The sequence below is a fragment of the Prionailurus bengalensis genome, chromosome D1 (assembly GCF_016509475.1).
Source record: "Prionailurus bengalensis isolate Pbe53 chromosome D1, Fcat_Pben_1.1_paternal_pri, whole genome shotgun sequence".
In the NCBI taxonomy this organism is placed as follows: domain Eukaryota; kingdom Metazoa; phylum Chordata; class Mammalia; order Carnivora; family Felidae; genus Prionailurus; species Prionailurus bengalensis.
Window position 1 is genome coordinate 115,803,299 of NC_057346.1, and position 21,126 is coordinate 115,824,424.

Here is a 21,126-nt window from a genome sequence, read left to right on the forward strand (position 1 = left end):
TTGGGCCAACTCCACACCCCAGGCCCTGACCCCACCTACACGGGCCTGGGCTGCCAACTTCTCTGTGGCCACCGTCCAGTGCACGTGCGAGTGTGAGGCTAGGGCTGCACCTTGGTCTCCGTCCCAAAGGCCACAAGGAGTCACACAAGGTCACTTTCACCCGAACTAGGACCGCGGTCCCCACTGCACTGGCCTGCCTAGACTGACACGCCGAGACTTGCTTTATCCAGGGAAGCGATGCTGGACCCGGGTGCCTAGAGCAGGTCAGCTCCTGCCCCCCCTTCTTTCCAGCAAGCACCCCACGGGCTGGTTCCTCACTCTGCCCTGAGGGCCCCTCAGAGCCATCCTCAAGGCCCCTTTTCTCCACCCCAGCTCTGTTCCACCCAAATTCCCAGTGCTGCCCTCTGCTGTAGGGATAACTTCTTGGATATGGGTATTTCTCCCAAACTGTGCTGGGAGCCACCCCCCTCCTACGTGAAGGGGGCCACTGCCTCTCCAAGGCACAGACACTGGACAGGATAGGGCTGGGCGGGGGTGGAGCTGGATAGGGTCTGTCAGGTTTGGGGGCCGGAGTGGAACACTGGGCAGGGGCTGAGCCAGACCCCCGGGGGGTGCCCTCTGCCCTGAGTGCAGACCACATGTTAGTTAACAGTCGCCACCAGGCTCTGGCCACATGCCAGTGAGAATTCCCAAAGCTTTACAGACGCTAACTATTGTGGGGCACCTGGGGGGGCTCAGTCGGTTGAGCATCTGACCTCTGCTCAGGTCATGATCTCATGGCTTGTGGGTTCAAGCCCCACGTCGGGCTCTGTGCTGACAGCTTGGAGCCTGGAGCCTCCATCGGATTCTGTGTCTCCGTCTCTCTCTGCCCTCCCCCTGTTCATGCGTGCTCTCTCTGTGTCTCAAAAATAAATAAGAACATTAAAAACAAAAAACAAATGCTAACTACTGTGACCTCCACACCCTCTCGGGTTCTATTTTTCGTCTCGGCCTGAGAGACGGAGATGCTGAGGCACAGAATGTTGGTGAGCCCCCTACTCTCAGCTCTTCTGTCCCCACTGGAACCTAGAGCTTCTCCCGAACCCCCTGCTCTGCAAGGAGCGGTCCACCTGCGGCCTCGCCCCTGGGCCTGAGCTCACCTCCACCGTGTCCCCGCCTGGACCACTATCCTTCACTCTGGGTACGGCCTGGCTCAACCCTCCCTTCAGATACACGTGGCCTGGCAGGGTCCACCATGGGACTCAGGAGCGGGGAAGTTGTCTCAGAAGCCCAGCACTTTGTGGCTCAGGAGGCCTGGTGGCAGGTCAGAGCACTTAGCAGAGCAGCTCTGACGACACGGTCCAACACCCCGTGCCTGGGGCTCGCAGGGGGCCCGAGTCAGCCGGACTCGCCCGCCTGGGGAAGGGCCCAGCGGCCCTGGGCTTCCTCAGCCACACGGGTGATTGCCTGAAGGCCCAGGCACCAGGGGCTGTGAAGGCGGCCGATTCTGGCCTCTCGCAGGCATAGCTGGTCCTGTGAGCACAGCACACGGAGCCACAGATGTGGGTGGCGTGTGTCCTGGCCTCAGATCCCAAGGTTTCCCGAGGCCCGAAGGACCCACATTCGTGGTGGTAAATACTGAAAGCATTCACGGAAATGCTCTCGTAAAACACCCTTACAGGGAAGGGAGAGAAATCTGCGGGTGTCGCCACGACGCCTGTAAGTCTGTAAAGGTGAACACACTGCGGAGAACTCCCCCACATTCTGTTTTCTGAGGGCTGACGGAGAGGTTGGGGCTACGGGACTGTCAGCCCAGGCAAGAACGACTCTTTGCTCCTTAAAAACAGGAGCTGCTGAAGGGGCGCCTGGGTGGCGCAGTCGGTTGAGCGTCCGACTTCAGCCAGGTCACGATCTCGCGGTCCGTGAGTTCGAGCCCCGCGTCAGGCTCTGGGCTGATGGCTCAGAGCCTGGAGCCTGTTTCCGATTCTGTGTCTCACTCTCTCTCTGCCCCTCGCCCGTTCATGCTCTGTCTCTCTCTGTCCCAAAAATAAATAAACGTTGAAAAAAAAAATTAAAAAACAAAAAAACAAAAAAACCAGGAGCTGCTGGGAATTTAAGGCCCAGAGGCCTTGGCTAGGGGAGCATCAGTGAGACAGAGCTGCCCCCAGGGCGAGGACATCAGGGCCTGGGGTCCCCACCCTGAAGCCCTGGTCTGACAGGCAAGGACCTGTGTCTGGCCGATCCCAGGAGCAGAGGCCCAGCCTGGGAGAGGAGTCTTCCCTGCAGGGGCCTGAGGACGGGGGTGGGGTGGGTGGGGTGGGGGTGTCTGCTGCCCCAGACGGGCGCTGTGAGCCAGAGAGGCCAGACGGAGGCCAGGGGCATCTGGGACCAGCCCAGAGAGAGCTTGGGAGGCCCTGACTCCAGCTGACCTGGCTGTGAGCCTCTGAGAACTGTCCTCACTGAGACATCAGAGTATCTTTGGGCCACAAGACAGGCCACTGGGGCTGGGAGGGCAGATTCCCAAGGTGAGGACATGCCCGTTCCTGCTTGCGGGATTTTACCTGGGGCACTCCCGGTGGCTTTGTCATCCTGACCCCCTCCGCAGCGTGGCCACCAGCCCCCAGTTAAAAGGAGTCGAGGCATGGGGCACCTGGGTGGCTCAGTCGGTTGAGCGTCCGACTTCGGATCAGGTCATGATCTCACGGTCCGTGAGTTCGAGCCCCGCGTCGGGCTCTGTGCTGACAGCTCGGATCCTGGAGCCTGCTTCGGATTCTGTGTCTCCCTCTCTCTCTGCCCCTCCCCCGCTCATGCTCTGCCTCTCTCTGTTTCAAAAATAAATAAAAACATTAAAAAAAAAACAAAACAAACCAAGGAGTCGAGGCAGCCTGGAGGCAGTGGGAACGGGAGGCCCGCCTCCTGCTGTACTTTGGCCTCACGGAGGACGACGGCTGGGCAGGGTGCTCTGGAGCTTGGAGGAGGAAGGAAAAGGGAGCAGGGTCCAGGGTCCGTGGCCCACGGAGGCCTCGTGCTCTCCCCAAGACAGGGCAGCATGGAGCCCGACACGGGTTCCAACCTGCGACCCTGGGATCATGACCTGAGCTGAAATCAAGGGTCAGACGCTCAGTGGACTGAGCCCCGCAGGCGCCCCGTAATGATTCAGTTTGTAAAAATGATGTGTGTTATGGAAAACTTGAGGAAAGCAAGCTGAGGGAAGAAAAGCGTATCCCTGCATTCACAGTTATATATATTCAACCTACTCTTCAGTTATTTTAAGGCATTTTCACTCAGTTGAGACAAAAAATGCATATGTGTTTTTAATCTGTGTTTTTTCACTTAACTGTGTAACATAAGCATTTTCCCATATGCGCGTAGCACTTTGAAAGAATACTCTGTAACGGCTCAGCGCGTTTTCTCAGACGTCTCCCTGCAGTTGGACATGCAGGTGGTTTCTAATTCTTGCCTCGAAGGACAGATTCATATACATTGTCATTATTTTGGGGTTTTTTCCTTAGGATAGTTTATAAAAAGTTAAGTTAATAGAGTATAAGCAGTTTTAAGGCTTCTGATGCTTTTTGCTGAATTGCTTTCCCAAAGGGCTGTGCCAGATGGGACCTGGTGATGAGATCGGCCTTTATCTTACATCCTGCACCGAGAGTAGGACACCTGTCCCTGTCGGGCCAGGCATTCCTCCCCCACCTGGGCTGGAGACGCCTGCAATGACGCCTGTGTCAGGGGAAATCCATTGGGTTGTTTTCACATGATGCGAATGTAAATGCAGACAGACCGCCCTGCGCGGGTGGAGTTGGAGACCAGGAGGAGACCGAGCCCAGGAGCTGGCTGGCAGCGTGGACCATGAGTTCGCAGTACTCGTGCTCAAAAGCCCTTGCCTCTGTTCCCTGAACTCTAATGGGCCATTTGAAGCCTGTTGGCCTGTGCACACTGCTGTGTGACCCTAGCGTCCTTCTCAGGAAAAGTGATCGTAGTTCCCAGGCTACCTTGCAGGAAGTTGTGGGCAAGTGACCAACTATGTGACAGGTGGAGCGCCCCTCCTTCACTTTCCTCTCCCTGCTGGCTTGAATGTGGCTGTGATGCCTGGTGGTTTAGCAGCCACTTTGAGCCATGTGGTGAGACCAAGTGTTTACAGTGGCAGAACAACAATTAATACCAGTCCTGGACTAACCCTGCCATGGGGACTCCGCGGCCTCAGTCTTAGTGCACGTGTCTGGGTTTGCTCCATCACACCCGCACAGGCTCCGTGCCGCTAGGTCCCTCTCTCCGTCCCTCTTTGTCACAGTTTGGTCCTGGCCCCTGCTGCTGTCACAGCCTGCCATGGGGTTCCCGAAGCAGAAATGTGGGTGAGATGGAGCCACATAATCCCAGAGCAAATGTGTGTCAACGCTGGGCCTGGACCACAGGGTCACATGGGCTGCATGATGATGTGCCCCGACGCTGTGGGCGCTGCCTGTCCCCCGTGACCTCAGGTGCCCACTAACGCTGTTCCATGTTTCCATGTGCCTCGCCCTGCTGCAGTTCCGCTCCGTCCTCAGCTTCCGAGCCGGGTGCCCCACGTCCCTGTTGGGGGCACTCTGCTCTCTGGTGGCCCAGAGCCTTCCCCAACTGCTGCCCTAGGACCATAGGATCCATGCGGCCCAGGGCCGGCGTGTGCCCTCAGGATCCCAAAGGTCCTCCCCTCTCCCAGTTGGGGTCCACAAAGCAGGGGCTCAGGGCAACAGATTCTTCTTCATCTTCAATCCTTCCTGCCCATTTTTCCTCTAAGGGAACAAACACTGGACTTGGGGAGTGGGAGTCAAGGGCTGGATGCTCTGGGGGCGAGGGGCTGGAGGAAGTGTGTCCTGGGATCTGGAAGAGTGAAGCCTGGGAGAGTGGGGAGTGCTCATGCGCTCCACGCGTGCTGTACCCCAGGAGGGAGGCGCCAATCTAACTCATCTTATAGGGGAACCCCCCTGCAGGTGAGGGCAACGCCCTCGGGTCGGGGGAGGGGTCCCCACCTGACCAGGTCCTCAGGAAGGTGTCAACACCCCCCCACACACACACACACAGGGAGGGGTGTGCCTTCCAGCACAGGAGTGGCAGCAGAAGGATCAGCCAGGAGAAGGAGGAAGAAGGAGGGAGGGGTGCGTCCCACGCGGAAGTCAGGTAGGACACGCCCAGCTGCCTTGCTGCCACACTCCGGTCCAGCTCTGTGGGCACCGCGATCGATCGATCGCTAGCCCCTCGCCAGACTCTGGGACCAGCATGCAGGTGAGTTGGGCTGGGCGGGGTCCATGCTTGTGGCCAGGCCATGCCCACCCCGTGGGCCCCTCCAGCCAGCCCTGCCAGCCTCGCCTGGAAAGTGCCCGTGGAGGTTCCCTGGAGCCCTCAAGGCTGAGGTGAGGGTGGCCAGAGCTCAGACGGAGCCCTGGGTTGGCTGGGGGTTGGAGCAGGACAGAGGGCAGATTTCCTCCTGCCCAGCCAGGGATTCTGGGGACCCCAGGGCCAGGCCTTTAGTGCATACGTAGGGCCTACAAGAGGAGAGCTTGTCCATCTCTAGACTTTGCAGCTCTGCCCTGCAGAGGGAGAGAGGGCTCTGGCCTCCAGGGTGGGCTGACCTGGGGTTGGGGAGGCCCAGGGTGGCCGACCGGGCCCTCTGCTCCCTGGGAGTCCTGCCCCAGGTGGGTTGGTGGCCGGCTGGGGGATGTTGGACTCTGATTCTGGGAGGCAGAGTAGGAGGCTGTGGGAGTCCCAGGGAGGTGGGCGGGAAAACATCCTGGGAAGACATCGTTTCTCCCCTCTGCCAGGGAAGGTCATCCGGGCCTGGGCCAACGACTGGGTAGCTCTGGGAGGAGACCCATGCCGAGGATGAGAGCGAAACCAGCCTCCCACTCAGCCTCCCTGGGGCTCTGCCAGGTGTGGGCCAAGCAGGCGGCCTCCCGCCCCACCTTTGCCCAGGGCCTCCTCGGCCCTTCCAGAACCAACTCTGGCACCTGGCTGCTCAGGCTAGCACACGGGCACACCTTAGCCTGACCCCAGCTTCCTCTGCCAGCCCTTTCCCCTCATGCCAGTCCCAAGCTGGGGTGAGGGAGACACTCGGGGCTGCCTAGGGGCCGGTGGGGAGGTGGCACGGGGTTTGGCTTAGGCTCGAGAATCAGTGCCTTGAAAGGGACGTACGCAGATGCAGACGGCAGGGAGGACTTGGTGGCCCCAGCCACGAGTGGGATCTGAACACACCCTTCCACTCCAATCCCGTCCATGGCTCCCCATGGCCCCAGCGGCCTGAGCAGCTTCCATAATCCCTCTTCTGCCAACCCCCAGCCTCACTTCCTGGCAGCTCCCTTCTTGCTCTTTATGCTTCTGCCAAGCTCAAGTGCTGAGTTCTGAGTCCCTGGGAGTACTAACTACCAAGTCCTTGTTGATGCTGAGCACTGAGTCTCTGGGAGGTACTGAGTACCAAGTCCTTGGAGGTGCTGAGTACTGAGTCCCTGGGAGGTCCTGAGTACCAAGTCCCCGGACACTGATTGCATGCTGCCCCTCAGGGCCTGTCCCTACATGTTTCCCTCTCCCAGGAACGCTGCCCCTCCTTTTTTGCCTCCTGCCAGCCTGTTGCCCTACAAGGCCAAGCTCCGGGCCGCCTCTCCAGGCCCCCGCGTCTACTTACACCGCACATCACCCTCAAGCCTGCTCTGTAGCAGGCTGCATCATAAAGGGTCTGGGGATGGGTGGATGGACACATGCGACGAGGAACTGACAGAAGGCAGACGGCCAGCTGAGGAGGTGGAGGGGGGCTGGGGGGGTGCAGATGACTGGCTTCAGAAGTTGAAGAGAGAAGCAGGTGTGGGGAGATTCGTTCAGGAAGGGTGGACCCAGGGCGTCTGGGCTGAGTAAGCGAGGGTGGGCTTCTCTGTGCTTGTACGCTTTAGTGGGGGCAGGAGGGTCCCCTGCTGGATGATGAAAGTCCAGGATGCCCATGGGGCCCAGGCAGAGGTGTGCTGTGACCCCAGGGTGAGATGTGCCACGGAGAGTGAGGGGCGGTCCAAACGTATTCCTTGTGCAGCTGGGGTGTCACCCATGCGTGCTCCATGTGGCCCACCTGATCAGGAGCTGGGTGGCAGTCCCACTGCACAGCAGTGTCCTCAGTCTCACTGGTGACCTAGAGGCCAAACTGGGAAGGACTGCCCCAGCTCTAACTGTTCGTGTCCTGTGCTGTCGGGGCGGGAATGTCTCCCAGGAGTTGTGGTGTCTCCAGAAGTTTCCTCGTTTGGGGCCACTCTGGCCCGTGTTGCGCCGTGGGCCCTGGCCCACTAGGTGTGCGGCTCGCCGGGGGTGGAAGCTGGAAGGACTAAAGGGAGAACAATATGGGTCTCCGAGCCTGCACCCCTCATCTGTGCAGGGACTTGCCTGGGGTCTGCACATGGCCGAGGCCAAGTGTGTAGGGACAGCCCCTGTCTCTGCCCTGGGGGTCTGGGGGCCTGATGGGCACACACAGCTTCCTGGAGGTGGAGCTTGCTGTAGGTGGGGGTGCCTTCACATAAGCCCAGTCCCCACGTGTGAAGGCCTGTCACCCCAGAGGACAGACGGACCGATGGACAGCCTCGTCCTGGAGGCCGTGGCTGTGGCTGTGGCCCACAGAAGGGACTTGCATCCAGCGAGTGACCTCAGGGATGGTGAGCCCAGAGTACATGGGAAGCAGATTCTCAGAACCTGGTCCCTGTCTGGGTGTGGGGAGGAGGACGGCCAAATGGGAGGGGGGACCCTGACCTGACTGCTCCTGTGGGTGCCTGCCCATTGTCGGGGGTGACCAGGCAGTGACCTGGGGGGGGGGTCTCTGTCCAGTGGCGGGAATCAGATACCTTAGGTGCATCACTCTCCACTGTCCAGGTCACACGCCAGGCCCCCAGAAGAGGCCGAGTCAGCCTTTCCCAGTTGCTCTGGGCAACTGTCCCAAAGCTGTGCAGTGTCTCTGGTAGGGGAAGGTGCTGTCCAAATCGGGAGCTGTACCAGGCCCAGCAGCCTCATTTCTGGGATTCAGTAAGGGCCCCCCACCAAAAGCCTGAGCTTTGAGGTGCCTCTAGGACAGTCCCTCCTCCCCAGGCCCCATCCTCCTGCTCGGACCCCCGTGTTCTGCCCAGTCTGGTTTCCCTGTGCTAACCCTTCACCACCTGGGGTCCCATCTCCCACCCCTGGTTGTCCTGCCTGTTCTTCCCACTGAAGCTGGGGACTCTCCTCGCAGGATCTGCCAGAGGCGCTCAGTTCGGGGTTGGGGGTGGACAGGGAGAGCCCCCTCCCGCGTCTGAGGTCAAGCACATGAGGTCCTGTCGGTGCACGGGTCATCGTCCGACACGGCACTTGCTGAGCCTGTGGTGGGCGAGTCACAGAACCCGAGGCTGATGACCTGGATGTCCCTGTTCCCATCCAGTTGAGACTTTACTCTCTTCCCCGAGACAGAGGCACGTCAGCCCAGGGGCTCTCCCCGTCCCTGCAATTCTGTGAACGGCAGGTTTCTCCTCTGGCCCAAGATGGGACAGGAGTTTCAGACACCGTAAGCCACATCCGAGCGCTAGAGGCTTGTTGTCTGTGTTAGCCCAGGCTTCTGAGATGGACACAGGGAGAGTGGGGCCGACCCGGGTCCCACCCTGGGGCTAGTAGTTCCTGGTGTGCCTGGGTGAGGTTGAAGGTTTTGAAACAAATAAAAAACAGATACCCAGTTAAATTGAATTTTACACGAAAACTTTCTTTTTAGGTATAAGTGTGTCCCATGCAATAACTGGGACATACTTATACTACAAAGCATCTGTTGTCTGTCTCGGATTCAACTGGGACCGGGCAGCCTGCATTCTTCCTGACAGCCCTTCGGGGCGGACCGGCTGGAGCAGTCCAGGGAGGCTTTCTGAAGGAGGCAGGTCTTGAGCTGGGTGGAAAGTGGTTGTGGAAGGGAAGGGGTAGGAGGTGGGCGGACCAGCAGGGGGAAGGAGGCCTGGCAGCGGGCAGGATAGAGAGGAGGGTGTGATGTGGTGCCAGACAGCCACGGCCCACACTGAGCTCGTAAGCCAGGAGAAGGGTGGCAGGGGTGGTGGGCTGGCAGGAGGCCATGGCAAGAGCCCAGCAGGAGCGAGGTGGGTGCTCTGTGGGCCCAGCCCCCAGCGCGTCCCCCGCACCCTCATCCCCGGGACGCTGCAGGGTCCCTGCGCCTCCCCGGAGAGCTGCCGGCTGGGAAGCACGCTTAGCGCCACACTGGGGTGCAGGGCGCGTCCTGCAGCCAGGCCGGAAGAGGTGGGCAGTCTTGCCTGAGGGCGCACAGGGTTGGCAGCCCAGGCTCTGGGCTCCAAGGCCAAGGTCCCCTCCACACCTCAGCCTGGAGCTCCCCCCTTGGGACCCACTGTGACTGTCTGCCCTCGTCGCCCGCCTCCCGCACCTCCACTCCCTCGGCTGCCCGGCCCCGCGGCGAAAGGGCCCGGGTCTGCCTCGCAGCCTGCTGTCCGTCTGCTCGTGAGGAGTGAGGCCTGAGCCCGCCCCCTCCCCACCTGTGCACGTTTAGCGCCTCTGTGAAGATTCCTGAGGTGTATAGAGACAGCACGAGGCTTCTCAGCGCCCCTCGCCCTGCTGCCCCGACGCCACAGCCCCGTGGCTGGGGATCTGGCCAGAACCTAGAGCCCCACACGGGCAGCTGGACTCCGATGTCACCAGCTGCCCTGCTTGCGTCCTTCCTGTTCCCGGGTCCTTGCAGGATCCCACGTGGCACTTATCCTCACGTCTCCTTGGGCACCTCCCGTCTGTGACGTTCCCTCTCTCCCTCCTTGTCCCTGGCCACCCGGCTTTGAGTCTGCTCAGGCTCTGGAGAAAGTCTGCTGTTTTCTCAAGCTGACCCAGGACTCCGCGTTTTGGTGGGGGGGTCGCTAACAGCTAACCCATACCACTGTGACCTAGACCTTCATCATGTAGGGTGGGGGCCGCCGCTGGGCTCCTCTCCTTCCCCTTCCCACGCGTCCTTTCTCGGCCGGGAAGGCTGGAGCACACTCACAAGGGGGGAGCACCGAGGGAGGAAGAGAGAAGGCCCCGTGCTGTCCATAAACGCCGCCACAGTAACGGGGGCCCAGGAGGGGCCCCGGGGGCTGTGGACTCGTCTGCCTCCCCCTTGAGGTTCTGCCCCTGACTTATGATCCGTCCGTCTGGACGTGCCTGCAGCACGTACCTCCGGGGCTTCTCATCGACTTTGGCTGAGCTCAGAGCCGTGTCACGTTGGTCCCCAGGGCTCCTTGTGTCGCAGCCCGTTCATGTCTCTGCCGCGTGATTGTCCACCGTGTGTGGGATAACTTCATCCGGCCACCCGCTGGTGGGAACTCGGGTTATCGCCGCAATTTCTGTATGCAATATGCTACCGGGAGCATCTTGTTCAGGGGTCGGTGGCCCGCCCGGCTGTACAGTCTAGGATGCTCAGCTTTGTTTCGCAAATTCGTGCGCAGGGAATCTGTGTGACGCGGTCGGGCCACTGAAACGCCCGTAACCCAGTGGGTAGAGGGGATGCCTCCGGTGACCTGAGCCGTGTTTCCCTGACCGTCTAGAGCTCCCGCGTCTTCCTCTTCTGCGAAACCCTCTCTGCTGCTTGCCTTTTCTCAAGGATTTGAGGAGCGGTTTGCTTACGTTTTTGAACAGACCTTTGCCGGAGGCCCCGACGCCTCTCCAGCCACCCTTGCTCCTTGTGGTCCCAGCCCCGCTTGCAGCTTCCCCCTCGCCCGCTCGTTTTCCTGCACCCCTGCTTTACGTGTTGCCCCGTGCTGCCCCTCGGTGCCGAGGCGCCCCGGCCCGGAGGGCTCTCCCCGCAGGAATGAGCCCCACCCTCCTCTACTCCCAGGCTGAGGAGAGCCTCCGGATCCTGGTGGGGACCGAAGGAGACAGCCTCCCGCTGATGGAGATCAACGCCGGTGAGGTGAGTCCCCTGGTGAGGGGAGATGGGTCCCACCCATTCCCGGGCCCCGTGCCGGCCCCAGCCTCGCGCCTCCTACCTCCAGACCGAGGCCTCCGAGCAGTGGGATTACGTCCTCGTGGCTGACCGCCGCACCCAGAGAAACCCCAGGCAGGCCTGCCAGCAGCGACGGTTCCTGGAGGAGCTCAGGACAAAGGGCTTCCATTACAAGGTGTGCTGGCTGAGCGCCTGGCTTGGTGTGGGGCACAGGGGACGAGTGTGTCCCGGGGGCCCGGAGACACGGCTGGGGCCTTGTGCCTGAGGTGGAAGGGACAGGCCGGTGTCAAAAAAGGACGAAGGGGATGGTTTCCAAGGTGGAGCGGAGGTCCCCAAGCGCCCTCCCGCCCCCCAGATGATGGAGGACCGCGAGAAGGTGTTCTTTGGGGTCCGAGCCGACAGCAGGATCTTTGATCTGTACCGCACACTCCTCATGGAGCCTGAGGGTCCTGCCGCCAGAGTGCAGCCTGCCAGGCCAGCCCCCATCCCAGCCACCACCAGGTGAGAGGCTGGCCCAGAATGCCGTGTCCCTGGTCCGGTCAGGCTTCCAGGCATGGTCTCGTGTCAGAGGTCCCAGGGGCCGGGCTCCGTGACTCGGTGTCCGTGTCTGTCTGTGATAAGGGACAATTTAGTTCTTGCTTCTAGGAGAGTTCTGAAGGTTACGTGTGTTCCCCGAAGGGATGGCGGGATTTGGACAGGCCGGGAGGACCCTCCCAGCCAGCCCTCCCCCCACCCCCGCCGACCTGGGATGTGGGTCCCCACCCCCCCTCTCCAGACCAGCTGCGCCTCCCTGGACCTCTCTCCTCAGCCTCCCAGGCCTCCCAGCCTCTTCTCTGCAAGCATCTCCTTCCCCTGCTGAGACTCCACCTTCCACACCACTCTACCCTCGCTCCCCATATCCCTCCTCTGTCACCTGCCTGGCCTTGGCACAGGCCTCTCTGAGCCTCAGTCTCCCTGTATGCAAAATGGCTCACGGGGTGCGAGGGGGATTTGTGCATGTAAAGGCGTAGAGTGTGCTCTGAATGTGCGGGGGCTCCAGGTGGGAGGTGTGATTGGAGGCGGGGGGGGGGGGTCCAGGCCCAGTATCTGGGAGGGAACGGTGCAGGCCTGAGCCCTGGGAGGGGTCCTGGGAGGGGAGGGCCTACCCTGAGAGAGCCCCATCCTGGAGCCGTGGGGCACAGGCCACGGGAGGACTTAAGAGGTGGGGGTCGGGCTCCCAGGTGAGTCTTAGATTCTGGGCTCCGGTCAGGCAATCAAGGCAGGCAGGCTGGAGGCTCCACTAGGGACACAGAGGGGCCTGGGACCTGGCCAGACAGAGGGTGGGGTCCCCTGAGGAGCTCTTGTGTTCCAGAATCCGAATTGTCAACTTTGTACTGAACAGCAAGACAGCAGCTGGTGGTAAGGATGGGGTGGGCAGGTGGCCTGTGCAGCGCCCCACCCCTGCCCCAGGAGGGGTGTCGATGTGGGGAGAGCAGGGCAGGGTCCCCCCTCACCCCTCTGACCCGACACTCCCTGTGACCTCCAGACACGTTAGAGGATTTGGTGAAGAATGGGGTCTTTGAGACCAGATTCGCCCTGCACAAGGTGAGGGGTGGCCAGGGCTGGGAGAAGGCCTGAGGGCGGGACCGGAGGCAGGGAGCCCTCGCTGTCTGTCACCTGTGTCCAGGGGGAGGACGACCTGAAGAAGAAATGGGCCCAGTGGAGAAACATGGTCAACAAGCAGCCAATTGATGACATCAGGTGACACTGCCTCAGACAAATCACCTGTGTCCCCACAGACACACCCGTGGCCCCACAGACACATGCATGTGCCCACCTACACACCCAAGATCCCAGACACACCCGTGTCCACGGCAGACAGATGTGTCTGTGCTCCTGGGTGGGACACAGCAGTCTGGTCTCCCCAGGTGGCACCTGGACCCCGGCACTGGCCTGTGGGGTCACATCCGGGGGTGGGGAGGGGCGGCCTGACGGGGCAGCCTCCCCACAGGGACTACTTTGGCGAGAAGGTGGCCCTGTACTTCGCCTGGCTGGGCTGGTACACATACATGCTGGTGCCCGCTGCGGTGGCCGGCCTCGTCATCTTCCTGAGCGGCTTCTCCCTGTTCAACGCCAGTCAGATCAGGTGGGGATGGGAGGCCTGGGGCGCGGGGGGGGGGGGGGGGGGGGGGACAGGACCCCTCAGGGACCCCTCCTCCCCGAGTCAGGGGAGAGCCGCCACCAGCCCGTCCCTGCGCCCTCAGCAAGGAGATCTGTGAGGCGGACGACATCCTGCTGTGTCCTCGCGGGGACCATGGCCGCAAGTACCAACGGCTCTCGGACACCTGCACATTTGCCAAGGTTTGCGGCTCCGGGGGTTCTGCTCCCCCCCACCCGGGGGGTCCCCTCCGGCCATCCTCTCCCACGAGCAGGGCGGAGGGTCTGCCCCTGCAGAGCCGTGGGGTGGGGGGCGGCAGGCCACAGAAGGCTGTCCCCAGCCCGGCTGCCGCTCTCCCCAGCTCACTCACCTCTTCGACAACGAGGGCACCGTGCTCTTTGCCATCTTCATGGCTCTGTGGGGTGAGTCGCTGGGGCGCTGGGAGGGAGGTGGGGGGGCGGCCTGAGCCCCGGGGCCACTCCCCGCCCCCTGCCACCACCCCAGCCCTGCCCCCTCTTCCCCCCCCCCCACTCAGCCACGGTGTTCCTGGAGATCTGGAAGCGGCAACGAGCCCGAGTAGTCCTGCACTGGGACCTGTATGGGTGGGACGAGGACCAGGTGAGCGGCCGGCCGTGCGGGGCTCTTTCCAGCGTCCCGTGCGGCCCCCACAGCGCGTGGGACGCGGGTGTCCCTGTGTGGCAGGCCGTCCCCCGACTGAGTGTTGCGTTCCCTCCACAGGAGGAAATGGCACTTGAGCTCATTAACTGCCCTGATTACAAGCTCCGGCCACACCAGCACTCCTACCTGAGAAGCACGGCCATCCTCACTCTGTGTCTCTTGATGGTACTCCTGGGGGGCCTGCCGGGGGGCTGGAGACCTGGGCCGGCGACAGCCCTCCTGAGGACCCTCCCTGCAGATCTGCCTCATGATCGGCATGGCCCACGTCCTGGTGGTCTACCGTGTCCTGGCCGCCGCCCTCTTCAACTCGGCCCTGCTCTTCCAGGAAGAGCAGGTGACCACGGCCGTGGTGGTGACCGGGGCCCTGGTCCACTACGTGGCCATCCTCATCATGACCAAGGTGGCTGGAGGGGGGGCGGACAGAGGGAGGGCGGGGTGGGGGTCTCCACCGAGGCCCCAAGTGAGCCGTCTGGTCTCCCATCCTGCAGGTCAACAAGCGTGTGGCCCTCAAGCTCTGTGACTTCGGTGAGAGAGGAGGCGTCCGGCGCCTCTCTGGCCTTGGGGGGAGGGGTGCGCGGGGGAGGGACAGGACCCTTCGGGGCTGGGAGCCTGGGTCCCTGGATCCTCTGTGTCTCCGCCGCCTCTCACAGCTGGCAGACAGGTGAGGGCTGGCGGTGTCTCTGAGTTGTCGGGAGAGGGACAGGTTGGGGACGGGAGAGGGACAGCCCCCGTCTCATTCTAGAGAAGCCCAGGACGTTCTCAGAGCGCGAGAGCAAGTTCACCGTCAAGTTCTTCACTCTGCAGTTCTTTGCCCACTTCTCCTCCCTCGTCTACATCGCCTTCATCCTGGGCAGGTAGGGGCGGCCCCTCCCACCGCCTGCCTCCGACTCTTTCCCCTTTAAAGGAAATACCTGCTCATCTTAATTTTTAAAACGGTTTGTGCTCAGAGCAGTTGGAGCCCAATGTAAAACCACGTGCAAGAGCCCACGGTGAACCCCCGGCTCTCTGCTCCCTGCCCTCGAGGTGACCCTGTAACCGTTCGGTGGGTCTTTCCAGAACTTTTTACACATTGAGGTACCCACGCATGTACACCTGTCGACATACACTGCCGTCTCCTGTAAATACTCCTATCTTCTCTTTATGCTGAAAACATACCATGGGCACCTCCCACATCCGCATGGATGCTGAGGCCTCATTTTTAAAACCACGCTATGAGCGCTATTTTGTGGAACGTGCTGGAATTTGTTTTCTCAGTTCAGCTGGTGGACGTTCGGCTCATCTCCAATGTTTGAGCTTCACAAAGCTGCATCCCATGTAACACACATGCACCCCCCATTCCCTTTCCTTCTGGCAAAATGGACACGTTTTCGGTTCAACCAACATACACTCTTTTGTCCCTCCTGAAAAAAATAATTGCTTCACCTGTTCTGTGTGTTTAAATAGCACAAGACACAAACCTATTGCCAATTGGTTCCAAACTCCAGCAGAACTTACAAAACCAACCCAAACCACACCAACTCCTCCAAGTACGTTCAAAGGCATCAGGCGGTGCCTAGACCTGGGCCGTCCTTGGAGATGCCCCCGCCTAGGGGTCTGCCCGTCCCCTTGCGGCTGTGTGTGCTCACGCTGGGTCCGGGAGCCCCTTGTGGTCTGCCGTGTGGGACCCCAGGTTTCCCAGGGTTCCTGAGGAAGGGTCCGTAGGAAATCGGAGGCCCCTACTGCTGGAGGCAGACCTCTCCCTGCTCTAACCTCGGCTACGCTGGCTTCTGAAATCTCTCAGCAGACTGTCTTGGTGGGTGTTTTCACTGGACGGGCTTGAGCGGTTCGCCTCTCTCCTCTGCCTCGACCACGGCGATCTCTGTCCAGGGTCATCTCCACCTCCACACAAGTCTCCTGCCCTATTCCTTTCCAGGAGTGCTCTCAGCAGTGTGCCGATGTCTGGGCCTCCCTGCTCCTGCCTCTCCCCTCCCCAGGCCTGCCGGCCCTTCCCTGGACGCCCACTTCTCCTCTTCTCTCGGCCTCGAAACATGCCAACGCCCCGGTATCTGTCCTCATGACCTGACGTCATCTAGACACATCAGTGAGGCCCGCGTTCCTGTCTCCAGCACAGATCTCTCCCTGAAGTCCAGACTCACCGGTCCGGCTGCCTCTCGTTCCCCCTCAGATGCCCCGGTGGCACGCCGGCCTTACCGCCCGCTTGTCCGCGCCGTCCCTCCTGCGCCCAGAGCCCTGGTCCCCCCACATTCCCCACCTTCCCTCTGGCCCCACGCTCTCTTTGCTGCAGTCTCTCTTACGGGACCGCAGCTCCCTGAGGGGTCTTTGCCGAGTGGGCAACCACAGCAGGCTTGGCCTGTAGAATCGACCTCGGTCAAATGGGCAGAAATGACCAGGCACTTGCTGGGCCCGGAGCCTCGGGTCCTTCAGTCGCGAGTGGCTTTCATGCATCTTGTGTCTTTGGACACAGACGCCATTCCTTTTGTTTGGAAATGGGACCTTCTGAACGGACCGCCTAATTGCTTTTGCTTTTTTTCCTCCCGTTTTTGCTCCAGCTTCTGGGAGTTCTTCTCAGCACTGTTTCCCAACCCTTCGATTGAATGTTTTACTTCTGTACACGCACTTCCCCTCAGGGCCCTCCTTTGGACAGTTCCTTCACAGCCTCCTTCTCATGCCCCCTGACCCCATGGCTTTTCTTGTCTGAGGAGCTTCCTCTTTTTTCCCCTTCTGCTCTGCGATTCCTTCTATGCTTTCCACGTTTCTTTTACTCTTTTCCTAATGGTCTCCGATTTGGATGTTAGCGGCCTCCTTAGATGTCCTCCTTAGATGTTCTCGGCCCCCGTCCATCAGTGAGAAAGGCGCGTGCCAGTGGCTGTGCTCTGGGCCACACCTCTCCCTCGAGGGGCTTTTGCTCTGTCAGTCCCTGCATCCTGCCTGGTGGCAGAAGGAAACTTGTCAGTGTTGCTGGGAGCTCAGTGGGGGAGAGACAGTATGGGGGTCTCGGTATGCAGTGGTCCAGCCCCCTAGAAGCGAGACTCTGTCTTCCTGACCGTTGGCCAGGAACCTGATTTTTGGTTTAATGCAGTTTGTATTTTTTTTATCATGTAAGGGAAAGGAGGTGGTTTTAAGCACAAAGTAATCCCGTGTGCACGGTTTCAATGGGGAGAAACTGAGGCCACTCCTAACAGGTCTTGTCAAGCGCCTGTCTGCGCCTGGGATGGCCGGGCTGCTTGTGTGTGTGTGTGAGTGCGTGTGGAGGGATGTGTGTGGATGTGGGCAGGTCCCCCACCCCCACCCAGTCAGAAGCAAGGTCTGCCCCTCCCCTGGCCTAACTGTCCTTCCTAGGATCAATGGTCATCCCGGGAAGTCTGTGCGCCTGGCGGGGCTGTGGAGGCTGGAGGAGGTCAGTCTGTCCGGTACACTTTGTCATGCTGTCCCTGAGCACCCGCCCCCCCAGCCCTGCCTCCCCATACCTGACCTCCCATCCCAACCCCTGACCTCTCCACCCCTGACCTCCCATCCCCCACAGCCCTGCCTCCCCATACCTGACCTCCCATCCCCACCCCTGATCTCCCACTCCCCACCCCTGACCCCCTGACCCCCCCATCCCCCCACAGTGCCATCTCAGTGGCTGCATGATGGACCTGTTCCTGCAGATGGCCATTATCATGGGTCTGAAACAAACACTCAGCAACTGCATGGAGTACCTGGGCCCGTGAGGACCTCCCTCCTTCCCTAGGGCCCTCCCGATCCCCCCCCCCCGACCCCAGGGAGCCCCCCCATCTCCACATCTCCCAGAGCCAGCAGTCCCAAAGGGTCCTCAGCCCCCAGTTCCCCTCCCTGTTCCCCACTTGTTCTCATCACCCCCAGGTGGCTGGCCCACAAGTGTCGCTTAATACGGGTCAAGCTGGGCCACGCATCCGAGGACCCTGAGCTCAGGGACTGGCGGCGCAACTACCTCCTGAACCCAGTCAACACCTTCAGCCTGTTTGACGAGTTCATGGAGATGAGTACGTGGGTGGAGTTGGGGGCCTGACCGCGAGTCTCAGGGGCAGGTACTGGGGGACTGGCCGAGGGGGCGGGCACTGGGGGCGGGCCTTCTGGCGGGTGGCGCGCCCCACGGCTCAAGGGGCCGTCTCCACACCCCCCAGTGATCCAGTACGGCTTCACGACCATCTTCGTGGCGGCCTTCCCGCTCGCCCCGCTGCTGGCGCTCTTCAGCAACCTCGTGGAGATCCGCCTGGACGCCATCAAGATGGTCAGGCTGCAGCGGCGCCTGGTGCCCCGCAAGGCCAAGGACATCGGTCAGGGGCCCGACTCGGTGGCGAGGAGCACGGGCGCTCCAGCCAGGGGCGGGGTGGCCAGGGGTGCTGGGACCAGGTGGTGCCCTCGAAAGGGTCCCAAGATAAGCCCCTCCCCCCAGCCCTTCCCCAGGTTCTGCTGGCTGAGAGCTGGCCTCGGAGACTGGTGCTCAGGCCCCGGGAAGAGGCGGGGCTGGTGTGCACCCGCAGGCCCCTGCCTCCCTCCCAGAGGAGGATCCAGCTTGGGGGGGCGGGGGGGCCCAGGCAGAGGAGCTGAGGGAGGGAGGGGTCCAACACCTGGGGGCAGGGGCTAAGAGGTGGCCTCCGTCACCCAGACTGTCCTTGCCGAGATGGCCAGGTATCAGGGAAGAGCAGAGGGGACTGGGTGCTGGGTGTGGGCAGAGGGAGAGGGTGGGGGGGGGGGGGAGGCCCCACTCTAGGGCCCAGGTTAAGGTGTTCTGACCCGGGAGTGGGGCAAGCTTGGGGCAGCTGAGGGGTTCAGGCGGAAGATGGGGGCGGGGGGGACCTGAGCCCCTCCTGGTCTATGTCCGCCACGGCCCAGGTTTTCCTCGTCAGTGAATGCTGCCCACCGAGCAGAGGCATGGGCAGAGGCGACAAGGCCCCATGACCATCCACGCTCCCAGCCTTGGGGGACCACGGGTGGCGGTGGGGCAGGCAGTGCCAGACGATCAGGGTTTGAGGAAGCAGACTGCTTCACCCCACTGCTGTGGCCCAGGGACCTGGCTGCAGGTGCTGGAGACCATCGGCGTGCTGGCGGTCATTGCCAACGGAATGGTCATCGCCTTCACGTCGGAGTTCATCCCCCGAGTCGTGTACAAGTACCACTACGGCCCGTGCCGAAAGGGGGCCGACCCTGCAGTCGAGTAAGGGGGCGCCAGGGGAGCCTCAAACTGTCCCGAGACGCCTGGGAAAACTGGCCCAACCACAGCCCAGCCCTAGGGGAGCGCAGGGCAAGGGCTTGATGTGGCCAGTGTTGTCTGTGGTTGTCATGAATCTGGGCCTGAGGGGGGTCCTGCCCTCCCATGACAATCTGCTAGGAACCCCCATGGGGGAATTAAGGTCCCAGCAGGAGCTGTTTTCTGAGCAGCCACCACCAGAATGACTCCCTCCCAAAAGTCAGATCCTCTGGGGTCTGCTCCACAGAAGGGGGCCGAACAGGGGACCACTGCTCCTACAGACGGGGTTTGCAGGGGTCTCCCTCCAGAAGGCTCCCCTTGGTTTTTGCCACGGAAGGCGGGGGGGGCCCTCTGAGTCCCTTCAGTCACCCCCAGAGGCCCCTCTCCCACGCAGAGAAATGAAGGGGGTTCCGTGCTGTGCTCCACCCTGACAGCCCCCACCACACAGGGATTAGCTCCAGGAAAGCACCCTGGAAGCCAGAAGAGGCCACGCTCTGCAGCCCACACCTGCCTCTGCCCTTCTCTCCCTCCCCCAGCTGCCTCACAGGTTACATCAACCACAGTCTGTCCGTGTTCCACACCAAGGACTTCCAGGACCCCATCCGGATAGAGGGCTCAGAGAACGTGACTGAGTGCAGGTCTGGACTCCCCCAGCCCCCATGAGCAACCTCTGAATTCCTGCCCTCGGCCCCCTGACCTCAGGTGCTTCCCCCCCCTCCCCCCCCCCCCCCCCCGCCAGGTACCGGGACTATCGCAACGCTCAGGACTACAACTTATCCGAGCAGTTCTGGGTCCTCCTGGCCATCCGCCTGGTCTTCCTTATCCTGTTTGAGGTGGGCCAGAACCGGGGGAGGGGCCCCACAACGGAGGCGGCTCTCTCCAGCCCTTCTCCCTGGCCCCCAGCCCCTAAAATGCCTGCTCAGCCCTTGTCCCGTCCCCCACGCCCAGCACGTGGCCTTGTGCATCAAGCTCATTGCCGCCTGGTTCGTGCCCGATGTCCCCCAGTCGGTAAAGAACAAGGTTCTGGAAGACAAGTACCGGGCACTCCGGGAAAAGATACGGTATGGGAGGCTGAGGCCAGGCGGGGGTGGGCCGGCCCGAGGTAGGGCCTCACCCTGAACCCCAACACTTCGCCCTGATCCCCAACAATCCCGGTCCTGCCTCCAGCTCCAGCCGCAAGAGCACAGATGTGTAGGAGACCCAGAGCTGGCCAAGAAGACTGGTGCCCGGAGCTGGGACTCAGAGCCACCACCACCTCCCCCCCCCCCCCCACCGCTTATGTGTGGGGTCCCAGGAGGCCGGTGTATACGCGGGGTCTTGGAGGGCCTGCGTGCGTTTGAGGTGTTGCGGAGCAGCACTCTGTGGTCTAGGAGGCCTGTTTCACGTGTTAGGGCTCAGGCTTGGTACAGCCCTGACTTGAACTCTGACTGACTCCTGCCACCCACAGAACTGGGGTGGGGGGTGGTTCTCAGCGGTCAGAACACAGGAAAACCAGCCCAGTCTCCTGAGCCTCTCTCTGACTTGTGGGACCCATATCCTACCCCCCACCCCCAATTCTGGCTGGTCAGGGGGCCCTGACCCCACCTCTCTGGCTCTCCTCAGCCTGAAGAACTTTCTATAATAAAATAAAAACTTCTTCATGTCAATTCTGGGCCTCTTGTGGGTTGTGTCTCTCCTCAGGGCTAGATGGGAAATTCTCCCAGATGGAGCAAAGTCTGGAATGTGGTAGCCTCCTGGTCCTTCTCTGGTTTTCCGTGGGTTTCCAAGCGAGCAGCGCCGTGTTGAGATCCTACCGTCCCTGCACGGGAGGGTCAGGGGCAGGCTTCCCGGAGGAAGAGCTGGGGAGGAGGGGCAGAACCAGAACGGTGCCCCTGGGGACAGTGGAAACTCTGAGGAGTCCCCCAGGTCCAAGACTCTGCCGGCTGGTTGGGCCGGTTCGCCCTCTGCCCCCAGGCTGCGTGGCTGCAGTTCCGAGGCTTCCCGGCGCCTGAGAGCAGGACGGTCTTAAGCGCCGGACTTGGGCGCAAAGCGGGACTCTCGGGTCCGCCCTCAGGCCCTGGCTGCTGGGCGGGGCTGCACCTGCCGCCGCCGCCGGGATCGTCGCCGCTGCGCACCTGGCTCAGGTGAGCTGCCCCGCCCCCGCGGTCGGCGCGATCCCAGGTCTTG

At 61.7% G+C, this 21,126-nt stretch overlaps 1 protein-coding gene across 1 annotated transcript; it reads left to right on the top strand.

Moving 5' to 3' along the window:
• The first annotated feature begins 5,120 nt into the window (after positions 1 to 5,120).
• On the top strand, positions 5,121 to 20,606 carry ANO9 (anoctamin 9). Its single transcript, XM_043582168.1, has 24 exons — positions 5,121 to 5,241; positions 10,826 to 10,900; positions 10,983 to 11,108; positions 11,289 to 11,434; positions 12,285 to 12,331; positions 12,459 to 12,517; positions 12,600 to 12,673; positions 12,924 to 13,058; positions 13,177 to 13,273; positions 13,432 to 13,492; positions 13,606 to 13,688; positions 13,809 to 13,913; positions 13,987 to 14,148; positions 14,237 to 14,273; positions 14,491 to 14,602; positions 17,088 to 17,145; positions 17,360 to 17,457; positions 17,613 to 17,752; positions 17,894 to 18,046; positions 18,780 to 18,927; positions 19,497 to 19,598; positions 19,700 to 19,793; positions 19,909 to 20,021; positions 20,128 to 20,606. The coding sequence occupies exons 1-24, from the start codon at positions 5,236 to 5,238 to the stop codon at positions 20,153 to 20,155; spliced, it is 2,259 nt and encodes a 752-aa protein (XP_043438103.1). The 5' UTR covers positions 5,121 to 5,235; the 3' UTR covers positions 20,156 to 20,606.
• Positions 20,607 to 21,126: the final 520 nt, after the last annotated feature.

Bases quoted from the DNA above. Each gene is read 5' to 3' on its own strand.
- ANO9 (XM_043582168.1), top strand. The intron at 13,914-13,986 runs GTACTCCTGGGG...CCCTCCCTGCAG, and splicing joins TCACTCTGTGTCTCTTGATG to ATCTGCCTCATGATCGGCAT. The intron at 19,599-19,699 runs GTCTGGACTCCC...CCCCCCCGCCAG, and splicing joins GAGAACGTGACTGAGTGCAG to GTACCGGGACTATCGCAACG.